Source organism: Zea mays, chromosome 5, assembly GCF_902167145.1.
Source record: "Zea mays cultivar B73 chromosome 5, Zm-B73-REFERENCE-NAM-5.0, whole genome shotgun sequence".
NCBI lineage: Eukaryota > Viridiplantae > Streptophyta > Magnoliopsida > Poales > Poaceae > Zea > Zea mays.
This window is the reverse complement of record NC_050100.1, coordinates 102,645,399-102,664,506: the sequence shown is the minus strand read 5'-3', so window position 1 is coordinate 102,664,506 and position 19,108 is coordinate 102,645,399. Positions and strand designations below refer to the sequence as shown.

General features: G+C 47.8%; 1 protein-coding gene across 2 annotated transcripts; it reads right to left on the bottom strand.

Annotated features, from left to right (window-relative positions):
- Nucleotides 1–4,143: 4,143 nt before the first annotated feature.
- Nucleotides 4,144–18,702, bottom strand: LOC100382143 (uncharacterized). Of its 2 annotated transcripts, NM_001174903.1 has the most exons (3): nt 16,674–18,158; nt 5,780–5,850; nt 4,158–4,453 (listed from the first exon to the last, which is right to left on the bottom strand). In NM_001174903.1, the coding sequence occupies exons 1-3, from the start codon at nt 18,046–18,048 to the stop codon at nt 4,448–4,450; spliced, it is 1,452 nt and encodes a 483-aa protein (NP_001168374.1). In that variant the 5' UTR covers nt 18,049–18,158; the 3' UTR covers nt 4,158–4,447. The 2 variants fall into 2 exon arrangements, with proteins under 2 accessions (XP_008643990.1, NP_001168374.1); XM_008645768.4 differs by lacking the exon at nt 5,780–5,850 and having other exon boundaries at nt 4,144–4,453; nt 16,674–18,702.
- Nucleotides 18,703–19,108: the final 406 nt, after the last annotated feature.

Genomic DNA, 19,108 nt, shown 5'->3' with positions numbered 1-19,108 from the left:
AAAAGATGTTCTCCTCCTACGAGAAAAATGAAGATCCCCAAAGAGCTATTACATTTGGGGATGGAAATCAAGGTTTGGTCAAAGGACTTGGTAAAATTGCTATATCACCTGACCATTTTATTTCCAATGTTTTTCTTGTAGATTCTTTAAATTATAACTTGCTTTCAGTTTCTCAATTATGCAAAATGGGCTACAACTATCTTTTTACGGATATAGGTGTTACTGTTTTTAGAAGAATTGATGATTCAGTAGCATTTAAGGGAGTATTAGAGGGAGCTGCAGGTGCGTAGGGTGCCTTCGGGGGTGGGGTGCTCTTGGTGCTGTCTTTTGCTGACAGTTTCATCTTCGAAGGCCTCTTGGGGGGTGTTGTCCACGAGGGCCTTGCCCTTTTTTCTCAGCTAGCAGCTCTGCCTTCGCTACTTCGTCGATGGATGGGGCTGCCTTCGAACTAGCTCGCTTGGGGGCCATCGCGGGTTGTTTTTCGTAGCACGAACGGTGGGCGCTAAATGTTGGTACTTGCTCTCCTGAGCAAGTGGGTCCAACATGGAAGTGCAAATAGTGTTGGCAAAGTTTGTCGTGAGATGGCAATAGCTCTATTAATCTGGCCTCTCAAGGGCACTGTACGGGGGTATTTATAGGTACTCGAGCGACTACCCGTCCCTTGTCAAAGACGTTTATGCCCTCGAGTACCCGGTCTATCCCTAGAATATTCTCACAAGAGGAGGTTACAGACTGTCATTACAGAAAAGGCTATTACAGACACGGCCCGTAATATGCTTATCCGTGCGGGGCCCGTTACAGTGGGCCGAATCCCACCTGGGCCTCTCGACGCGGTGAGGGCGTGGGACTAGTAGACTTCGACAGAGCCTTCGTCTTGCAACGAAGAGGACGAAGGGGGACCGTGTCGGTCTTTATCCGATCGACGCCTCCGGCTTGCTCGGGCTCGCTCTATGGATGTGGTCTTCGTCGGTGTAGCGAGACGACGAAGGCATCGAGCTAAGGGTAGCGTGTTCGCCTTCGCCCCAACATTTTGTAGACAATTTTATTAGCTTTATAGAAAGTCTTAGATCACCTGTTTTGGATTTTTAAAATCTCTAGTTATGGCTAAAATAGGTACAGGCTGTGTTGCTGTCCAAAATCTGCAAATGTTAAGTTTGTTGCTTGGACTTACTTTTGTTTGGCCAAGTAGATTTAGTTAATTCTTGATTGATGAATACTTTTAGTTGTTATACTCAAGTTAGCATATGTCCCTTTGCTGATGTGTTTGCCCATTTCCCATGTCATGCTTGCGTGCAAATTAATTTAAGTATAGGGTCGAGTATCCCATGCCTTAAGTGATGTTAGATTCATTTGCCGATGATGTATGGATAACTAGTGCTTGTGTATGAGTGTTGTAGTATCGTGTGAAATCTTATAGTCTTATGTTACTCTTTATTATGCTCATACATATGCATCGTGCATCTCCTTAGGTACGCTCGATGTTGAGCATATGGACGTGAACGACATGTTGTTGGAGACAAACCTGCAGACTGTGAACTGATCAAGCGGGCATCGTCTAACAAAAACACTAACGTAGTGTTGGATTCTAGGCAAGCCATCAAGCGGGCATCGTCTAACAAAAACACTAACGTAGTGTTGGATTCCAAGCAAGCCCCGACATCTAGTTCCCATGGTTTGCAATAATTGTTTTTATTCACCTACCTGCCTATGATTGTTGCATTAGGTTGTAGGAGTTGTTTGGAAACAATTGATGCATTTACCCTTGATTACCCTTGTTTATCCCTATCCTTGTCACCTGCATAAATTAGGTACACTTAAATGCTTAGGTCTGCTTAGACGATAGAAGTCGGTGATTTCCTGTCACCTGCAAGGTACTGTGCTTACCTTATGATTGATTTGGGTAAAAGTCATCGGGAAATATCAATGGATAATATGAAGGTTAATCTGAGACCGGACGAGATGTAGATAAGGAAACAACAAGGCATGGAGGTCTTGGTTGTCTACTTATTCCTGTCTGTGTTGATTAAGGACCGTATCGTTGTGGTCCCTTAAGTCATGTTAAACACATGCCTAATCACTTAGCTGGCCGGATAACTCATTTCGACCGTGAAGCCAAAGTACTATTCCAGCTAGATTTGATCTCGCGGTGCACTTACTAGTGTGGTTGAGGAGCGACGGGGACACGACGAGATGACCCATGGTGCATGGTATGTCCTGACCCTCTAGCAGTCGGGCGGTCCCTGGATATGGTGACCATTGTGGAATTCGTGATGTGCAGTTGGGCTGCTACTGAAATATGTATGGTGGTGATCGTATCTCACGGTGGGACGTTTTTAACGTCCATTTTAGATTTTTTTTTGAGAAAATCTGGGAATTACCCATAATTGTATTGTATTTCCCATATTCGAGGAAATATGGTAATTTTTCCGTATTTTGGAATAATCATATTATTGTTCACAAGTAAATAATTAATATTAGTATGATCATCTTATTCATCAGCGAAAGTAGTCATTTCTTGAACCAAACATCTCATATCAAAATGCATTTAAACATCATGTAATTTAAACAATTTGCATTCAAATACTTTTCATTTGGAACTATCATATAATTTAAATAGTTTGATTTTAAACAATTTTAATTTGTACACTTTTCTTTTATAAATATCATGTAATTAAACAATTTTCATCCTTAACTATAGAATATTTTTTACTAACATTGTCATGTGTCCTTGCATTTTAGCTCGTCTCATCCTTTCCAATAGACTTGGAGATTTTAGATGTTACATTTACTTCTTTGGATGTCATAGAAGATATACCGAGTAATCCAGATGACATGATACAAGATCTTTAGCTTATGTGTCATGTGTTTAAGACTTATGTATTGTATGGTTAAAACTTATGAGTGGACATCTATGAGCAATTGTGTGTGAATAAGACTAGGTATTGTGTATTTATGTGATTGAGACTTGTATGTGGATGTGAATAAACAATTGTGTGTGGTTGGAACTTATTTATTATGAGCTTTTCTAATTGAAGTCACCATTTTTTTTATTGGTTCTGAGATATTTTGTCCAGATTTATCTGTTTTTTGATATACCAAAATTTATCTGCTGTAATTTCTTTCCGACTTTCCCGTTTTTCGATTCCGACCACAAAAACTTGCAGGATGAAACGGTTTTTATGACCGTTACCGACCATTTTCACTCCTAGTGTCTGTTGACATGTCTATTATCAGTGAACCTTAGCTCGCGTACCATATCGTCTTCTAATGGCTAACCAATCAATTATCGTGCCACCATTCAAAACAAGAGAAATAGAGTTGGACTAGGTCCGTGTCTGCCTTTATCTGTATGCTAACAATCTTTGGTGTTTGCGGGTGGCGAGCACTAGTGAAGGTCAAGCACTTCTTCTGGCTGGCCCTTCATCAGTGGTGGTCGGATCCTCTGTAGTTATGTCTATGGACATAGATGCAGATGAGTCGTTGACGTATATGAGGTCGGCCGTGATCTGGCCTCAATAAATATGTAACTGCAGAGAAAACGTTTCCCATTGGTGGTTGTGGACAGGAGACACATGGAGGCGGCACCACACCCCCAGGACCATTTTTGTTCGAGGAAAACCGTGAAACGGACAATCACCTATTCAGAACGTGCATATGCTTCACAACTCACAAGGGTGGGTATGGTGTTGACTGCTGCAGCTACTTGGCCTGCTTCATCTTCTCATGTTGGACACCAACACTTTGGCAGAATGGTGGACAGGAACGAAGCAAGGGTATGATTCACTAGTTGATCGTCCTAGTGTCTTGGTGAATTTGGAAGACATGAAATTGGTATGTCTTTCAAGAGGCCATTACTCGCTCGGCGGGAGAGGTTGCGCAGTTCGTGGTGGCAGAGAGCGGCCACTAGATTGCCGCTAGCAACTCTGACCTGGCAACGCTACTCGGCCTGCTTTGAGGACAGAATGGTTCCTATGCTCTCGTCGCGCGAATGAACAAAATATAGAGTCATGTATCATGCATGTATTCTGGGGTGTTCAAACCTTGGTAGTCTGCTTTGCGTGTTCGACGACTTACTAACAAAGCTAGTTATGTCGCCAGTATGATCCGATGTAAACGATCTTTCCTCTTTAACGAAACGTGTGAACGGATGCATTCTTGAAAGAAAAAAGATTATAGTAGACAAAATGTTTCAATTAGTCCATCACGTGGAGCCTCAGCTTCTCTAACATCTCCACAAGAAAAGCATGCACAAACAAAAAATGGAGCAGTTCATGTCCCTTCTTTTTAGTCGTCCTGACCGAGTTTCCCATGCCTAAGAACGACTAGTGCTCGGTCATGTCCACTATCTCGGAGTCACTTGGATCATCTAGCTCTCCTTCATCCATCGTTCCACCCTCGCTTGTCGAATCCGCATGGTCTGAAGGTTCATCCGGCTGATGTCCGACGTTTATTGCTGCATCAGAGAAGAAATGGTAGTCAGATAATGGTGAGTGGGAGAGCAGCAAACTATTAATATAGTTAAATGCAATTGGAGGTATGTCTTGTTACTTTGCTATCACTGCTCTTGTGTGTACTGGTTATGCAAAAATAACACACAAGTAATTGCTACTAACAAGCCCCATCTAGCTTCTGGCATCAGTTTACATTGATAGTGATCAATACAAAATTGCCAACACAAAATCTGTAAAAGGTTGATGCAGCATCTGTCATACAAGTGTCACTTTTTGATCCTGCTTGCCCAGCTCCACTACTGGGATGGTTATAGAAGCAGGGACAGTAACATTCCGCCCATTTAGATCCTGCTTGCCCCCAAGCAGGTGCATGAGGGATGGCTTAGCATAACTGTTAGTGTCCTCCTAGGTAGCCGATTCAAATGCATGCACGACCACTTTACCAGCACTAGATGCACGAAAGATGCACCATGGGATGACATCTTCTCCTGTAGAATGGTTTCAGGAACCTGCAATGGAGCCAATAGATCAGGTAATACATGGCTCACTTGATGGGGTCGGTGTTTTGCGCCTTAAGCTAAGAGATATGAAACACAAGGTGCATTGAAGAAGAAGGTGGTAATGCGAGTTTGTAGGCGACAACACCAATCTTCTCGAGGATAGGAAAGGGCCATAGAATTTGAATGCCAATTTCTGACAGGAGCAGTTAGAGAGTGAAAAATGAAAATAGGGCTGAAGTTTAAGATAAATGTGGTCGTCGACGGCAAATGAACAATCGAAGTGGAATTTATCGACCTACTTCTTCATTTGTTGCTAAGCATGCAACAGATGTGTTGACACACTAAGGCTTGCATTAGGGAGCGTTCTTTTAGCCAAGATGATAGGTCGGAGAGGACCGTCACTTCTGTGACAGATAATCCAAAGTGAATGGGCTTGTGGCCATAGAGGACCTCGAATGGTGAGGTTCCCACGAAAGAATGGCAGCTGGTATTGTACCAGTGCTCTGCAAGAAGAAGCCACCTGAGCCATCTAGAAGGGCAGGCATGAACGAAACATTGAAAATAAGTTCCCAAACATTGGTTGACTTGTTGAATTTGTCCATCCGTTTTGGGAGTGGTATGCAAATAGGTTCCCAAAAAACCATCTGGAGAAAAAACTTCTAGCACCAACTTGTCTATTAAAACTAGGTCCCTGTCAGAGCTAATAGCCAGAGGTAGACCATGAAGCTTGTAAATATGATCGATGAACAGTTGAGCAATGGAGATTGCTATATAAGGATGATGAATAGGTAAGAAGTGATTGTACTTTGTGAACTTGTCTAAACTCACCAGAATGTTGTTAGCATGGCCAAATTTGGGAAGACCTGAAATGAAATCCATAGAGATTGTTTGCCACGCAGCTGCAGGGACATCAAGTGGTTGTAAGACACTAGGCTACTTGGAGTGGTTAGGTTTGTCCTGAAGGCAAGTCGAGCAAGAAGAAACAAATTCAACAATAGGCCTTTAATATGATCGGTATGCTAGAGTTCAAACCAATGACACCGTTGTGAAATGCTGAAACATTGCTCTACTGAATAGCAGGATTGTTGCCAACAAAATTTTTCTCGCGGAAATGAATGACACCATGCTATAGAGTATAAACAAGCATGGTAGATGGATTGTTGGCGATAGTGGGTAAAAGATCTTTAGCCTTTTGATCGGACAAGTACCTGTCAGAAACATTGGTAAGCCAAGGGGGTGTAGACAGTGAGATGCAAACACTGTAAAAACATATGGGTGAGGGCGCTAGACAAGGCATCAATAGCTTGATTTTCAGAGCCATATTTGTACAAAATCTTGTATTGTAGGCCAAGTAATTTGGTGAAAACTTTTTGTTGCCAAGGTGTATGTAATCTCTAATCTAAAAGGTGTGTTGGGCATCTTTGGTTTGTTTTCACCAAGAATTCCCCAGACTGTAAAAATGGTCACCATTGTTCTAAAACTAATAGATGGCCAAATATTCTTTTCCGTAGGTGAATAAATCCAATTTGTTGGGGAGAGCTAACATAGGGGTTGTGTGATGAGCAGTTTTCAAATTCTAGAAGGAAGATTCATGCTCATGAGTCCACTAAAATACTGCATATTTCTTAAGCAAGTTCGTGAGGGGTTTACCATCCACACCAAAATTCTGCACTAATTTTTGATAGTAACCAACAAGGTCGAAGAAAGTACAGAGCTCCTTAACTAATTAGGGGAAGGCCAATAAACAATGGTTGAGACCTTAGAGGAGTTAGTAGCAATGCCCTCAGGGCTGATGACATGGCCCAAATAAGAAGTCTGCTATTGTGTAAAAGAGCATTTACTAAACTTGATATTCCATTTATCAACAACCAGCAAAAGGAGTACCTGTCTAAGATGATACAAGTAGGCTTTGGTAATTAGGATTGTAAATCAAGATGTCATCAAAGAATACATAACACATTTTTATAGAAGTGGTTTGAGTGTAGCATTCATAGCACCTTGAAAAGTGAGTGGAGACCATGTTTAGCCAAAAGCGAGGACTCTAAACTTGAAATGACCTTCATTAGTGAAGAATGTTGTTTTATGTTCTTCGCTAGGCTACAGAAGGATCTGATGGAACCCTGCCTAGAGGTTGAACTTAGTGAACCATTTAGCATTAGTGAGTTCATGAAAGATGTCCTCCATTGATATAGGAAATTATAGCCTTATAGTCAACAAATTTAAGTGACGAAAGTCGACATGAAAACACCACCCTTCTTCTAGACCATTAATGTTGGAGAATTGAACTCACTCGTACTATGTTGAATGAGTCTAGATTTCAGCATGTCATGGATCTCAGTTTTTTATTTGGTAGGATAATGGTACAAGCAAATATTGACTGGTTTGGCACCCTTGACCAAGGGTATGGCATGACCACAAGCTTGAGTAGGAGATAAACCATCAGGTGGGTTGAACAAGTTAGTAAAATTTAGAGATAACTAACTAAGGATCTACTGACAGGGCACTGAAGTTGACTACAAAGCAAGTGGTGTCAACAATAAGGAGTTGGACCATTGTGTTAGGAGGAAGTTCTAGCAAAATGCCCTACAACAAAACCTTGGAACCATCATAAGGTATTGCCATCTAGTGCACTTCCATTGGACTAAATTCTTCTAGCCAGTCCATACCGATGATAATTTCATAACAAGAGGTATGAAATGGAAATTAGAAACAAAATTGGAGCTATGAGTGGACCAACCATAATGAGGTAAGTGTGTACGACACTGCAGGGTGTCAATATTAGCTACAACAATAAGCAAGGCTTTAGGCAATTGAGAGATGACCGAGAGAACTAGCTAGTGCAAAACTGAGAAATGAATGAGTGTTGCCACTATCAATCAAGATTAGAACAGAATGATGTTGCATCGAGCCAAATAGTTTGGGAGTTTTTGGAATCAGAAACAAAATTGGAGCTATGAGTAGACCAACCACAGTGAGGTAAGTGTGTAGAACACTGCAAGGTGTCACCATTGGCTACAACAACAAATAAGGCTTTGGGCAATTGAGAGATGACCAAAAGTTTACTAGCTACTACAGAACTGAGGAATGAATGAGTGTTGCAACTACCAATCAAGATGAGAACATAATGATGTTGCACCGAGCCAAATAGTTTGGGAGTTTTGGGAGACTCTATACCAGTGTAAGCAACTGAGGATAAGGTCATGTATAGTTGAGAATCTTGGTCAATAATGGTAGGAGAGTTGGGTGGATCCTTAGGGAGAAACATATCCTAGAGTTCTTGAATAGATGAAGAGCACTTATGACCCGTATGCCACGTCTTTGCATAGATCATGCATAGTCCTTTAGCCATGCGATATGCTTAGAGAGCATCCAGTTTGTCAGAGGATGCTTAGCCAGACTAGTGGTCACAAAACTATTTCTTGTTATCGTTGGTTGAAGGAGGAGCAAGTAGTGGAAACGCTCCATGAATAGATTGCTTCAGTGCATTGGGGCATTCAAATCATGGAGAGGGATGTGAAGGTTGTTTGTAGTAAGAGCGTCGTGGTGGATCTGGTACTGCAACTTCTCCTGCAAAGAGGCAAGAACACACACAATATCGAGGTCGGGGGGTCTCTGAATCAAAATAGTAGTATGAATAGGGACCTTAAGACTGTCAATGAACCTAGTAGTATAGTAGAGTTGATCAGTGACTCATAATCATGCAAGTTATAGAGCAATTCAGAAACTCTGTAATGTACTTGGTGATAAAACTGTTTTGACGAATGTGAAACAGTTTTCTAATCAAGATGACATGCTCATCATGGCCAAAGCGATCCTCTAGAAGAGAATAAAACCTAGTCCAGGACAAGTGGATGATCTTCTTCTCCATGGATTAGAGCCAACGTGCGGCAGGGACTACTAGGTACATGGATGGTACCTTAACCCACATGTTAGAATCAATAGAGTACATGGAAATGCCATAGTTTGGGGCTCCCACGCTCAAATTTGGGAAATCACATTTTAGGCAGAATTGCATGATAGCTCGTGCCACCCTTAATCGGAGTGATTGTGGTGCAATGCCGGCGAGTGATGGGTATGGGTGAACACCTTCCCTTACTAACCATCGTGGTGGTTATGTGCAATACCGTGCCAAAGTTAGCCATCAGCATGGTCGTCAATAGCAGGTGGGTGCCCCGAAGCTGACCCATTGTTGGAGAGAGTGTTTAGCAGGTTGGTGCCCACATTGCATACATCGCGGTCCCAATAAATGGAGAGCTTCCAGATCGGCGATTGAGGATTCGATTTGGGGTCACCACCCATCGAACCTGTGGATGGCAGACTCAAGGACACCGAGACGGGTAGTGAGCACACCCTTGACATGGTCAACGTGTTCGTGCGACTGATGGAGTCGTAGACCGCAGACTCAAACTTGGTGATTTGGTCGATAAAGTCGCACTAGACCTCGATGAAGGACGTGAAACCGGAGTTGCAGCCAGCCACAAACTTCTCCAGGTTGTAAAAGTGTTGTTCCCACGTCGAATCCAACATGGTAATCCTCTTGTCAAACTTGGCGGCGATCGTGGCGACGAGATTTGGATTGATGGTGTTCGGAAACACCGGTGAGGATGATGCAGGGGAACAAGACTTGTTTGCAGGCATGGAGAAGAAAGGGATTCAGTCGGAACGAGTAGGAAGACATGGATGTTTCCTCTTTAGAGGTTCAGAGTTTATAAATTTATTGTCCTCCGCTCGCATACGCTATCTCTCTCTATTTATTCCCTGCATCGTCAGTAGACTTCAGCGTAGATTTGGCCAGCTCCATAGCCGTGATGGCTACAGGAGCAGATGTAGTAACAACTGATTATAAATAATGAAGTTAAAACACATCTAGCAAGGGCATGTTTGTTTGAGATTATAATCTGTCCAGATTATATGATCTAACTTATTTTAAATGAAGTGTTAGTTCAAAATAAATTAGATATTGTTGGAAACAGCTAGGGATCGATGAGTCACTAGAGCAATCAGCCTCACTCTCACTCGGACGCGTGATGAATAAGATGAACAACAGTGAGCACTGAAGACGGTCCTTGGCGCAGCGCACAACTGCTTACTGCATTTTCTCTTTTTATTGACTCATTCACACGTGAGACTCAGGACCTGGTCGCATGTGTCCATGCTCCCGAAACCGGCTGCGCCATCCCACAGCCAAGAGCATGACCATCGTGCCCATATTTTTAGCTCCACCGTTTGACTCTGCATGAACTAACAAACTCAGCGCATGCCGCGGGTTGAACGCGCAGGAACACCCTGACGTGCTGACAACTAACTCCTCTAAACTTGGACACCAAGACTAAGCACAATGACTAAGCAAACAGGATTATCCTCGACAATCTCCCCCTTAATCTTGTTACGTTGATTCTATACTGAAAACACCACTTCGGACGCGTAGCTCCTAGAGTCGTACGCGTGGAAGTGGCTTCATGAGAAAATCTGCCAGCTGGTCATCCGTCCTGATGAAATCCATCACCAAGGCGCCGTTGTTGATGTAGTCCCGGATGAAATGAAACTGAATGTCGATGTGTTTGCTACGATCATGTAGCACCGGGTTCTTGGCGAGGGCGAGCGCAGACTTATTGTCGATGCAGAGCAACGCGCGATGACCTTCGTGTTCAGCAGATCTGCAAGCAGGCGTGACAGCCACACTCCCTGACCCGCCGCGGTTGCGCCGGCAATGTATTCTGCCTCGCACGACGACAGCGCCACCACACAATGCTTCCGGGACTGCCAGCTGACCGGGCTCCGGCCAAGGAAGAAGATAGCGCCAGAGGTGCTCTTCCTATCATCCCCGTCTCCAGCGTGATTGGCGTCACTGTACCGGAATTGATCGGCTCGGCTCGCTGCGGCTCGCTCATGTAACGAGCGAGCTCGGCTCGGCTCGCTCATCTCACGAGCTCGAAAAAGCGGCTCGGCTCGGCTCGCTCCTGGCTCGCGAGCCGGCTCGCCGAGCCAACGAGCCTAGGCATAAAATTAAATCTGCTCTCTAAATTATAATATAAAATCTTAAAAATATTTTAAATAACATATTTTAAATTAGTAAAATAGATATATTACTAATATAATATATAAAATAGATTATTTTTGTATAGTAATCTCAAATAACATAAATTAATTGTCTACTCGGTATTAATATTATATGCTAATTAAGATTTTATGTAAAAAATTGTTGTTGGGTCGAGCCACGAGCCAGCTCGCGAGCTGCACCGAGCCGAGCCGAGCTGGCTCGCTCTTTTCACGAGCCAGAAAAACAGGCTCGGCTCGGGCTCGTTCAGAGCGTCGAGCCGGTCCGAGCCGAGCCGAGCTGCTACGAGCCCGAGCCAGCTCGTCGAGCTCGAGCTTTTTTTCCAGCCCTAGGCGATACACACACCCGTGGGTTTTTGTTCCGGTGATGTAGCTCAGCAAGTGCTTGACAGCGCTTCCATTCTCAGTCGTGGGCGTCTACATGAACCGGCTCACATAGCCAACTGCAAACGCAATGTCAGGACGCGTGTGAACCAAGTACCTCAGGCTCCCGACGATGCTACGGTACATGGTCTTGTCCACCGGAGGATTTGAGCTCGCCTTGCTTAATTTCAGGCATGGCTCCATTGGAGTGTCGCACGGATTGCACCCAGACAGCCCAGCCTTCTCGATGATCTTGCCTGCGTAAGTGCTCTGGCATAAAGTGATGCCCATCGAGCTCTGACGGACTTCGATCTCCAGGTAGTAGTGGAGCGGTCCGAGATCGCTCATGTTGAAAAGCCTCGCCATCTCGCCCTTGAACTTGACAACCTCAGCCTGGTTCGCTCCCACCACGACGAGGTCGTCCACATAGACACCGACGATCAGCAGATCGTCGCTGGTGCCTCGCACGTATACAACGTGCTCCTCCGTGATGCACCTGAATCCAAGTGACAACAATGAGTTGTCGAGCTTGGCGTTCCAGGCCCTGGGTACTTGTCGAAGTCCGTACAGCGCCTTGTGTAGCTTGTACACCTTGCCCTCTTTGCCTCGGACGATGAATCGCCGGCGGCTGCTCGACGTAAACTTCCTCCACCAAGTCCCCATTTAGGAAAGCAGACTTCACGTCGAGGTGGTGCACCGTCCACCCGTAGTGTGCGGCGATGGCGAGGATGAACCGCACCGGCTCCAGGCGCGCAACCGGCGCAAAAACTTCGTCAAAGTCAATGTCGGCGTGTTGCACATACCCCTTCGCCACGAGTCATGCCTTGTGCCTGGTGATGTTGCTGTCCACGTCGCACTTGAGCTTGAACACCCACTTCAGGCCAATGGGTTTCTTGCCAAGCGGCGCGTCAGTGAGTGTCCACGTCTTGTTGTCGGTGATGGATTTGAGCTCCTCGGCCATCGCCCACTTCCATTCTTGGCGCTTTGCAGCTTCGCCGTAGGTTGAGGGTTCTTCATCAACAGTCAGCAGCAGATCGCCATCTGCTACAAGCTCGTCGTCGTCGTACAAGAGGTTGTCGATGACTCGGAATCTATGCGCGTCCTTAGAGTTGTCATCCGTGTCTAGTGCCTATAGCGCACCGGAGCTGGGTGACCGAACTCGACGGGGATCACACCCTTCGGTGGCAGTGGGCCCTGCCACGGCTCAGGCCCTCCTTTGACGTGTTGAGTGCGCGGGCATGAGGTGGTTGAAGATGCCGCCGTGGAGCTAGTCGAGGATGACTTGACCGACTGCGATGCCGATGAAGAGCCCTGTGATCCTGGCACTGTGGCTGGAACCAGGGAAGTAGAACCCGACGGCAATGGAGAAGCGCCTCTAATCCACGTGTAAAGAGGGGAGGCGTGGCTTGTCGGCAAAGTAGCAGTGGGCTCCTCCCACTCTTCAACCACAAACATGTCCTGGTCTCCATCGTCGCAGGAGCCTTCCTGGTCGCGGTTTTCGGACGAGTTCCAATCCCAGGTTGCGCCTTCTTCAAACACCGCGTCACGGGTGACATGCACCCGGTTCGCGACGGGGTCATACACCCAATAGGCCTTCGAACCAGCCTCGTACCCGATCATTACCATCTTCGTGCTTCGATCGTCAAGTTTCCCGGCGTTCGGCTTGGTGATCTTCACGTGAGCCACGCAGCCGAAAACCCGCAGGAAGTGCACGACTGATACGGCATGTGCCCCACCAAGCTTCTCGTCGAGGTGCGGTTGAGGAGGAATACGGCCGTCATCATGACCTCCCGTATAGCCTGGCAGGGACCGCCTTTGCCTTCATCATGCTCCGTGCCATGGCGTGCACGGACTGATTACGGCGCTCCACCACACCGTTTTGTTGTGGGCTATACGACACAGTGAGATGACGCTTGATGCCGAGCTCGAAGCAGAACTCAAGGAAGGAATTCATGGTGAACTCCCCCCTCGATCGGTCTTGAATGCCTTTATCTTCCGCCCCGCTTTGTTCTCGACGCCGGCGTGCAGCTTCCTGAATGAGTCCCCAACATCAGACTTGTTGGCGAGCAGCACTGCCCACATGTACCTAGACATGTCGTCGACAACAAGCATTATGTAGCGCTTGCCGCCGGGTGTCGCCCGAGTGATCGGACCGCACAGATCGCCATGGAGGAGGTCGAGCGGCTTGGTGGCGCGGTACGTAGCAGCTTGCGGGAAAGGTGCTCGACGTTGCTTCCCCGCCAAACACGTGTCGCAGACATGCTCGACGTGCTCAATCGATGATAAGCCACGGACCATGCCATCGCGCCCCATCTTTTGCAGAGCTTGGAAACCGAGGTGGCTGAACCACGCGTGCCACCGCCACTCGTCATCGTTGTAGCTTGCCGCGAGGCACACCGGTTTCGTCGGCTTGAGTGGAAGTATGTACAGGTGATTCGGTGAACGTTGTACCTTGGCGAGGAGTTCGTGGCTGCGGCGATCCCACAAACGAAGAACACCGTCGTCGATGTCGATCCTACTGCCGTTCTCATTGAGTTGCCCGACACTGAGGATGCTGCTCCAAAGACGAGGGATGTGGTAGACATCATGAACCTCCCTGTGTCCTCCATCCTTCTACTCAAACAGGATCGATCCCCGCCCGGCGATCTCCACCAGAGATCCATCGCCGAAACGCACGGAGCCCACGACGTCGTGGGTGTAGTCGGAGAAGATGTCTGCGTTGCCGGTCATGTGGTTCGACGCACCAGTGTTGAGGTACCACTTCATCTCCTGCTGTTCACCGTCGCCATCGAAGTCCAGCAACACCTTGTGCTCGTTGAGGTAGACATGCTCGACGCGGTGTGCGTCGTGAACAGCCTTCACAGATGGTTGCACAACCGCCATGAACAACGAGGGAGTTTCCTCCTCCGCCTGAGCGAGGTTGGCCTAGAGCTAGCTCGCCTAGGCCAGCGCCTCGTCGCGCTTTTTCTTGCGGCACTCCGGGCCCAATGCCCGGACTTGCCACAGTAGCGGCACGCGTCGTCGTAGACCTCACCGCCCCCCTTAACTGAGTGTGTGTCCTTGTCGCGCCCCTGCCGCGGCCTCTCCCGCCACGACGTCCACTAGGGCCAGCTTGCGCTCTGCCGCGCGTCCCCGACCGTCGGTGTTGAGGTTGAGACGGGACGCGAGACGAGCGATCACCTACTCCTCGGTGAAGTACAACTTGCCGTTGATCTCCTTGCCACCTGCTCTCGGTCCGACGCCTCCCTTTGCCTTCGTGCGATCCATACGCTCCTCCGTTGCTTTGAGACGCCCCACCAATTCATCCAGGGACACCTCCTCGAGATCAAGCAGGGTCTCGATTGCAACTACTATCTGATGGAAACGCCCGGGGAGAGCTTGGAGAAACTTATGCACGATGGTTTCTTCTTCATAGACTTCACCAAGGATCGCGAGCTGGTCGGTGACCTTGGTGAGTCAGCATGAGAAGTCGTCGACGGACTCTCCTTCCCTGAAGGCGATCACGTCGAACTCCTGACGCAGCGTCTGCGCCTTCGCCTTGCGAAACTGATCGACGCCGAGGAGACGGGTTTTCAGCGCATCCCAAGCCTCCTTGGTCGTGGCCTTGTTGGCCAGGGCCCCTTGGAGCTCGAGGGGGGGGCACAGCCTTGCACAATGCCTCAAGGGCATTGCGGTCATCGGTGTCGATGCTGACGGCGTCCCAGAGATGTTTCCCCTAGAGCATGACGCGCATCACCGCCGACCACTCGGTGTTGTTCGTCTTTGTCAAGATGGGCCACCCGGAGTTGCCGATCTCCCTGACCGAGCGGTGAATCACTAGCCCTCGGTCGTGCCCGCCGCTGCCTCCTGCACGGCTGTCGGTTGGGGACGGCGATCGCCGGCGCCGCGGCGTGCTTGATCTTCGTCGCAGCGGCATGCTGTTGCTGCGTTAGCGTTGTCGACGAAGCTAGCGACGAACCTAAGCTTCGGTACCAATTGTTGGAAACAGCTAGGGATCGATCAGTCGCTAGAGCAATCAGCCTCACTCTCACTCGGACGCGCGATGAACTAGATGAACAACAGTGAGCAGTGAAGATGGTCCTTGGCGCAGCGCACAACTGCTTACTGCATTTTCTCTTTTTATTGACTCATTCACAGGTGAGACTGAGGACCTGGTCGCATGTGCCCATGCTCCCGAAACCGGCTGCGCCATCCCGCAGCCAAGAGCATGACCATCGTGCCCATATTTTTAGCTCCACCGTTTGACTCTACATGAACTAACAAACTCAGCGCATGCCGCGGGTTGAACGCGCAGGAACACCCTGGCGTGCTGACAACTAACTCCTCTAAACTTGGACACCAAGACTAAGCACAATGACTAAGTAAACAGGATTATCCTCGACAATCTCCCCCTTAATCTTGTTACGTTGATTCTATACTGAAAACACCACTTCGGACGCGTAGCTCTGGCCTGGAGTCGTACGCGTGGAAGTGGCTTCGTGAGAAAATCTGCCAGCTAGCTAGTATATAATCCGGACAGATTATAATCCTAAACAACCCTAACTCGCTACGGCAAGGTGAAAGTATAATTTCATTTGAATACGGATATGCAATAATGGAACATCCTATTCATGGTATATGGAATAACCGGAGCCCCCTAACATCAGTTCAAGCATTGACAACTTATTCGTTTTGACAGAAATGTGATCTTCAAATTCAAACTGCGTTCAAAGAAAAAAAAATGGACACTACTATTGTTCAACAGAGAATCGCCACTGAAACGTTAAATGCATGGTTGATAAAGCACTACATATATACAAGTTGATGAAATACATTTATAAGGATCAGAGGCAGAGAAATGGAAATGACCTAGCTAGTTAGCAGTGGAGTCTGATTTTAGTAAGGAAGCGAAAGCTAGCTAGATTGTGGTCATGTAAATGAAGTAAGCAAGACAAGTAGACGACAACTGCATTCTGCGTCATGATGCAAACTCAAACAGAATTATAAGGCATCCTATCCTTAGAGACATGCATGTTTCTAAAACTAATTCACAAACCATGTCTCCAAGGAACACAATTACATGAGGAGATGTGTACTTCTTTTGGCCAACCTCCTATGAAACAGAGAATGCAGTACTAAGAAGTACAAGGAACTCAAAGGGCACATGCATGTACAGAAAAAAAATGATCAGGCAATTCGATCTGTTGAAATTTGGAGCATGTAACTGCACATCACAAGCAAATTGCGGCAGCACATTTGCACGCACGATATCTGAATTGCGGCTGAAAAAAGCAAGCACAGTAGAATGAAACGTGGTAGTTACCTCCATCCGCGTCCAGGTTCCAAGTGATCAAGGAGCGACTTGAGACCGAATCGTCCAGCATCTCTGTCCTGTTCAGCGGCTCAACACTTTCCGCACAGTCCACCACCCGGTGCTCGGGCACATCGACTCCGAACAATCGCTGGTCCAGGGTGAAGTAGACCACATTGGAGTCTACCGGGGAGACGCCCACGAGCCCGGGAGATTTCCGTGGCAGCCCGGTTTGGATGTAGCTTTCGTCGTCCCAGATGTCGTCGAAGCTTTCATTATAGTTGGTGATCCATCGCTCCGGGTTTCGATACCACATGTGCACCGTCGCTGCTTGGTCGTGTTTGCGGATGATCTGCACGTACCGCAACACGTTCTCGCTTACAGCGACGCAGCGGCTGTAGTGGAGGTCCGGCGCGTGTCCGTCGCGGAGAACGCAACCACGCGGGAGGCGGAAGAAGGACAATATTTGCTCCTCGTGCGGCTGGGTGAGGTCGTCGCAGAAGATGATCCCCCACGAGAGGTCGAACCAGAAGACCACGTTGCCTATGGTGACAGAGCCGTGGGGTACCCAATGCCGGCGGCTCTCCCACCAGAAGGGGTAAGCAAAGTAGTTCGAGTACCAGACGCCATCCTCCGTTCTTATGTAGATGACGCTGGATTCGTCTTGATTATCTGTGGGAACAACGAGCTCGGCAATCAGGTAGTGACCTGTTTCGTGGTTGCATATTAAGCCGACGCTCTCGATATTGGCTAGGGCGGGTATATTGACGTTGTCCTCGGGGCGGTCGGGTACGTGCACAGCGCGCGCCTCGATCTGGCCATTGTCTGACCTGCGGAAGTGGCGCACCACCACGAGGTTGCTGTGGTTGGGTTCCTTCTCGAAGTTGGTGCCGTAGAAGGGAGCGATGGAGAAGTGGACGAGGAGGCAGAAGCGTCCGGAGGCGATGATGTAGGGGTACATGTCGGGTCTCGCGGGGTCGGGATGGGAACCGGGGCCCGCGACGAGGTCCGTTAGCCACGGCGGTGGCGCGACCCATATGGTGAAGTCGGGTTCCGCCGCGCCGTGCGCCGCGTGCGCCGCCTCCGACGCTGCTGCGTCCGTGTTCACGTTCAAGATGCTCTCCTCCAGCTGAGCCTGCTGTTCCTCCTCTTCGGCTTCGGCTTCGGCTCCGCCTTCCCCGACCTCGGCTTGCTGATCATCATGCGCCTCCACCACCGCGTCCACGGCCGCGGCGTGCTGCTCCTCCTGCGCCTGCGCGTCCTCCTCGGCTTGAGCTTCGCCGACCACGGCGTGCTCCTCCGCGTCCTCGACCTCGAGCATGTCGTCGTCGTCGCGGGGCGGGTTGACGTAGAGTATTCGGCCTAGGATCAGCCAAGGCCTCTCCATTGGCGCTTGCTGGTACGCTTGGCTTCCTGCAGCGATTGAGAGGAGGAGGGAGACCAGACCACGCTGGGGCCGTTGAGGCGAGAGGGTAGCCGGGGGTGATTTGGCGGTGGCCTAGCGATTCGGCGGAAACTGGCAGGACGACAGGATAGGGATTTGCAGAACAACGGTTAATTCTTCACGAACATCCGGATCATTCCCTGGGCCGTGATGGGCCTTTGCAGGCCTAACCCAAGAGATAGCTCCAAGCAATCCAGTACCGTGCAGTTCTCAATTCACCAATAATCCATGCAATTGATCTTCTATAATATAAAAAGAGGAAGAAATAGTTTGGTACCCAAAAATGGAATTTCCTTTGCGACGAAAGAAAATATTATTATTACGTGTGTGGCAATTTTGACCCACACATCAGGTGCCCCAAAGCGCGTGTTGGATGACTACCAATGCTGCCAACCTAAACAACAACTTCATAAAAAGCACTTTTGTATCTGTGGGGGAGAGCCTTTGTCGTCGAATATCTACAAGTTACTAACTACTACATTAAAAGTAGGTTTCAGATATAGGTCGTTACCTTGGTCATCAAGCCGAAGCTAACAATATAGATGAAACTAAAGAAAGTCAGGAGCATTAATGTAAAGCCTAAAATTTACATAAAAGAAAAATAATAAAATAAATATATGTTAGTGTTTTGGGGACTATGGAACCTTTGGAGATTATTTGGTTTCTTTTTCTTTTGCATATTCAATTAATGGACTTTAATTAGCCAACTAACAAATAAATAAATACAAAACATGCACCTTGTCGGTGTTTTGGGTCCGACCGCACACCCGGGGTTGCCCCTCAAGGTGTTTTTAGGAGTAGAACGGTGTCAACGACTGTAGCAAAATGGTTCGTGCCGATTGCACGAGGGACAATGGACAAGATTTGCAGGTTCGGGCCGCTTAGAAGTGCGTAACACCCTACGTCCTGGTGAGTATATGAGCGTGGTTACAAGAGGGTTCTCTGATAGAGGGCGCAGAGAGTTTTACGTGGGTGGCTATGTCAAACAGGGTCGATCCTTCTG

What these genes read in the sequence shown, in the direction of transcription:
- LOC100382143 (XM_008645768.4), bottom strand. Translation starts at nt 18,048, where the DNA reads ATGGAGAGGCCTTGGCTGATCCTAGGCCGAATACTCTACGTCAACCCG. An exon ending in GAACCTGGACGCGGATGGAG is followed by an intron (nt 4,454 to 16,673) that starts GTAACTACCACG and finishes TCTCTGATGCAG; the next exon opens with CAATAAACGTCGGACATCAG.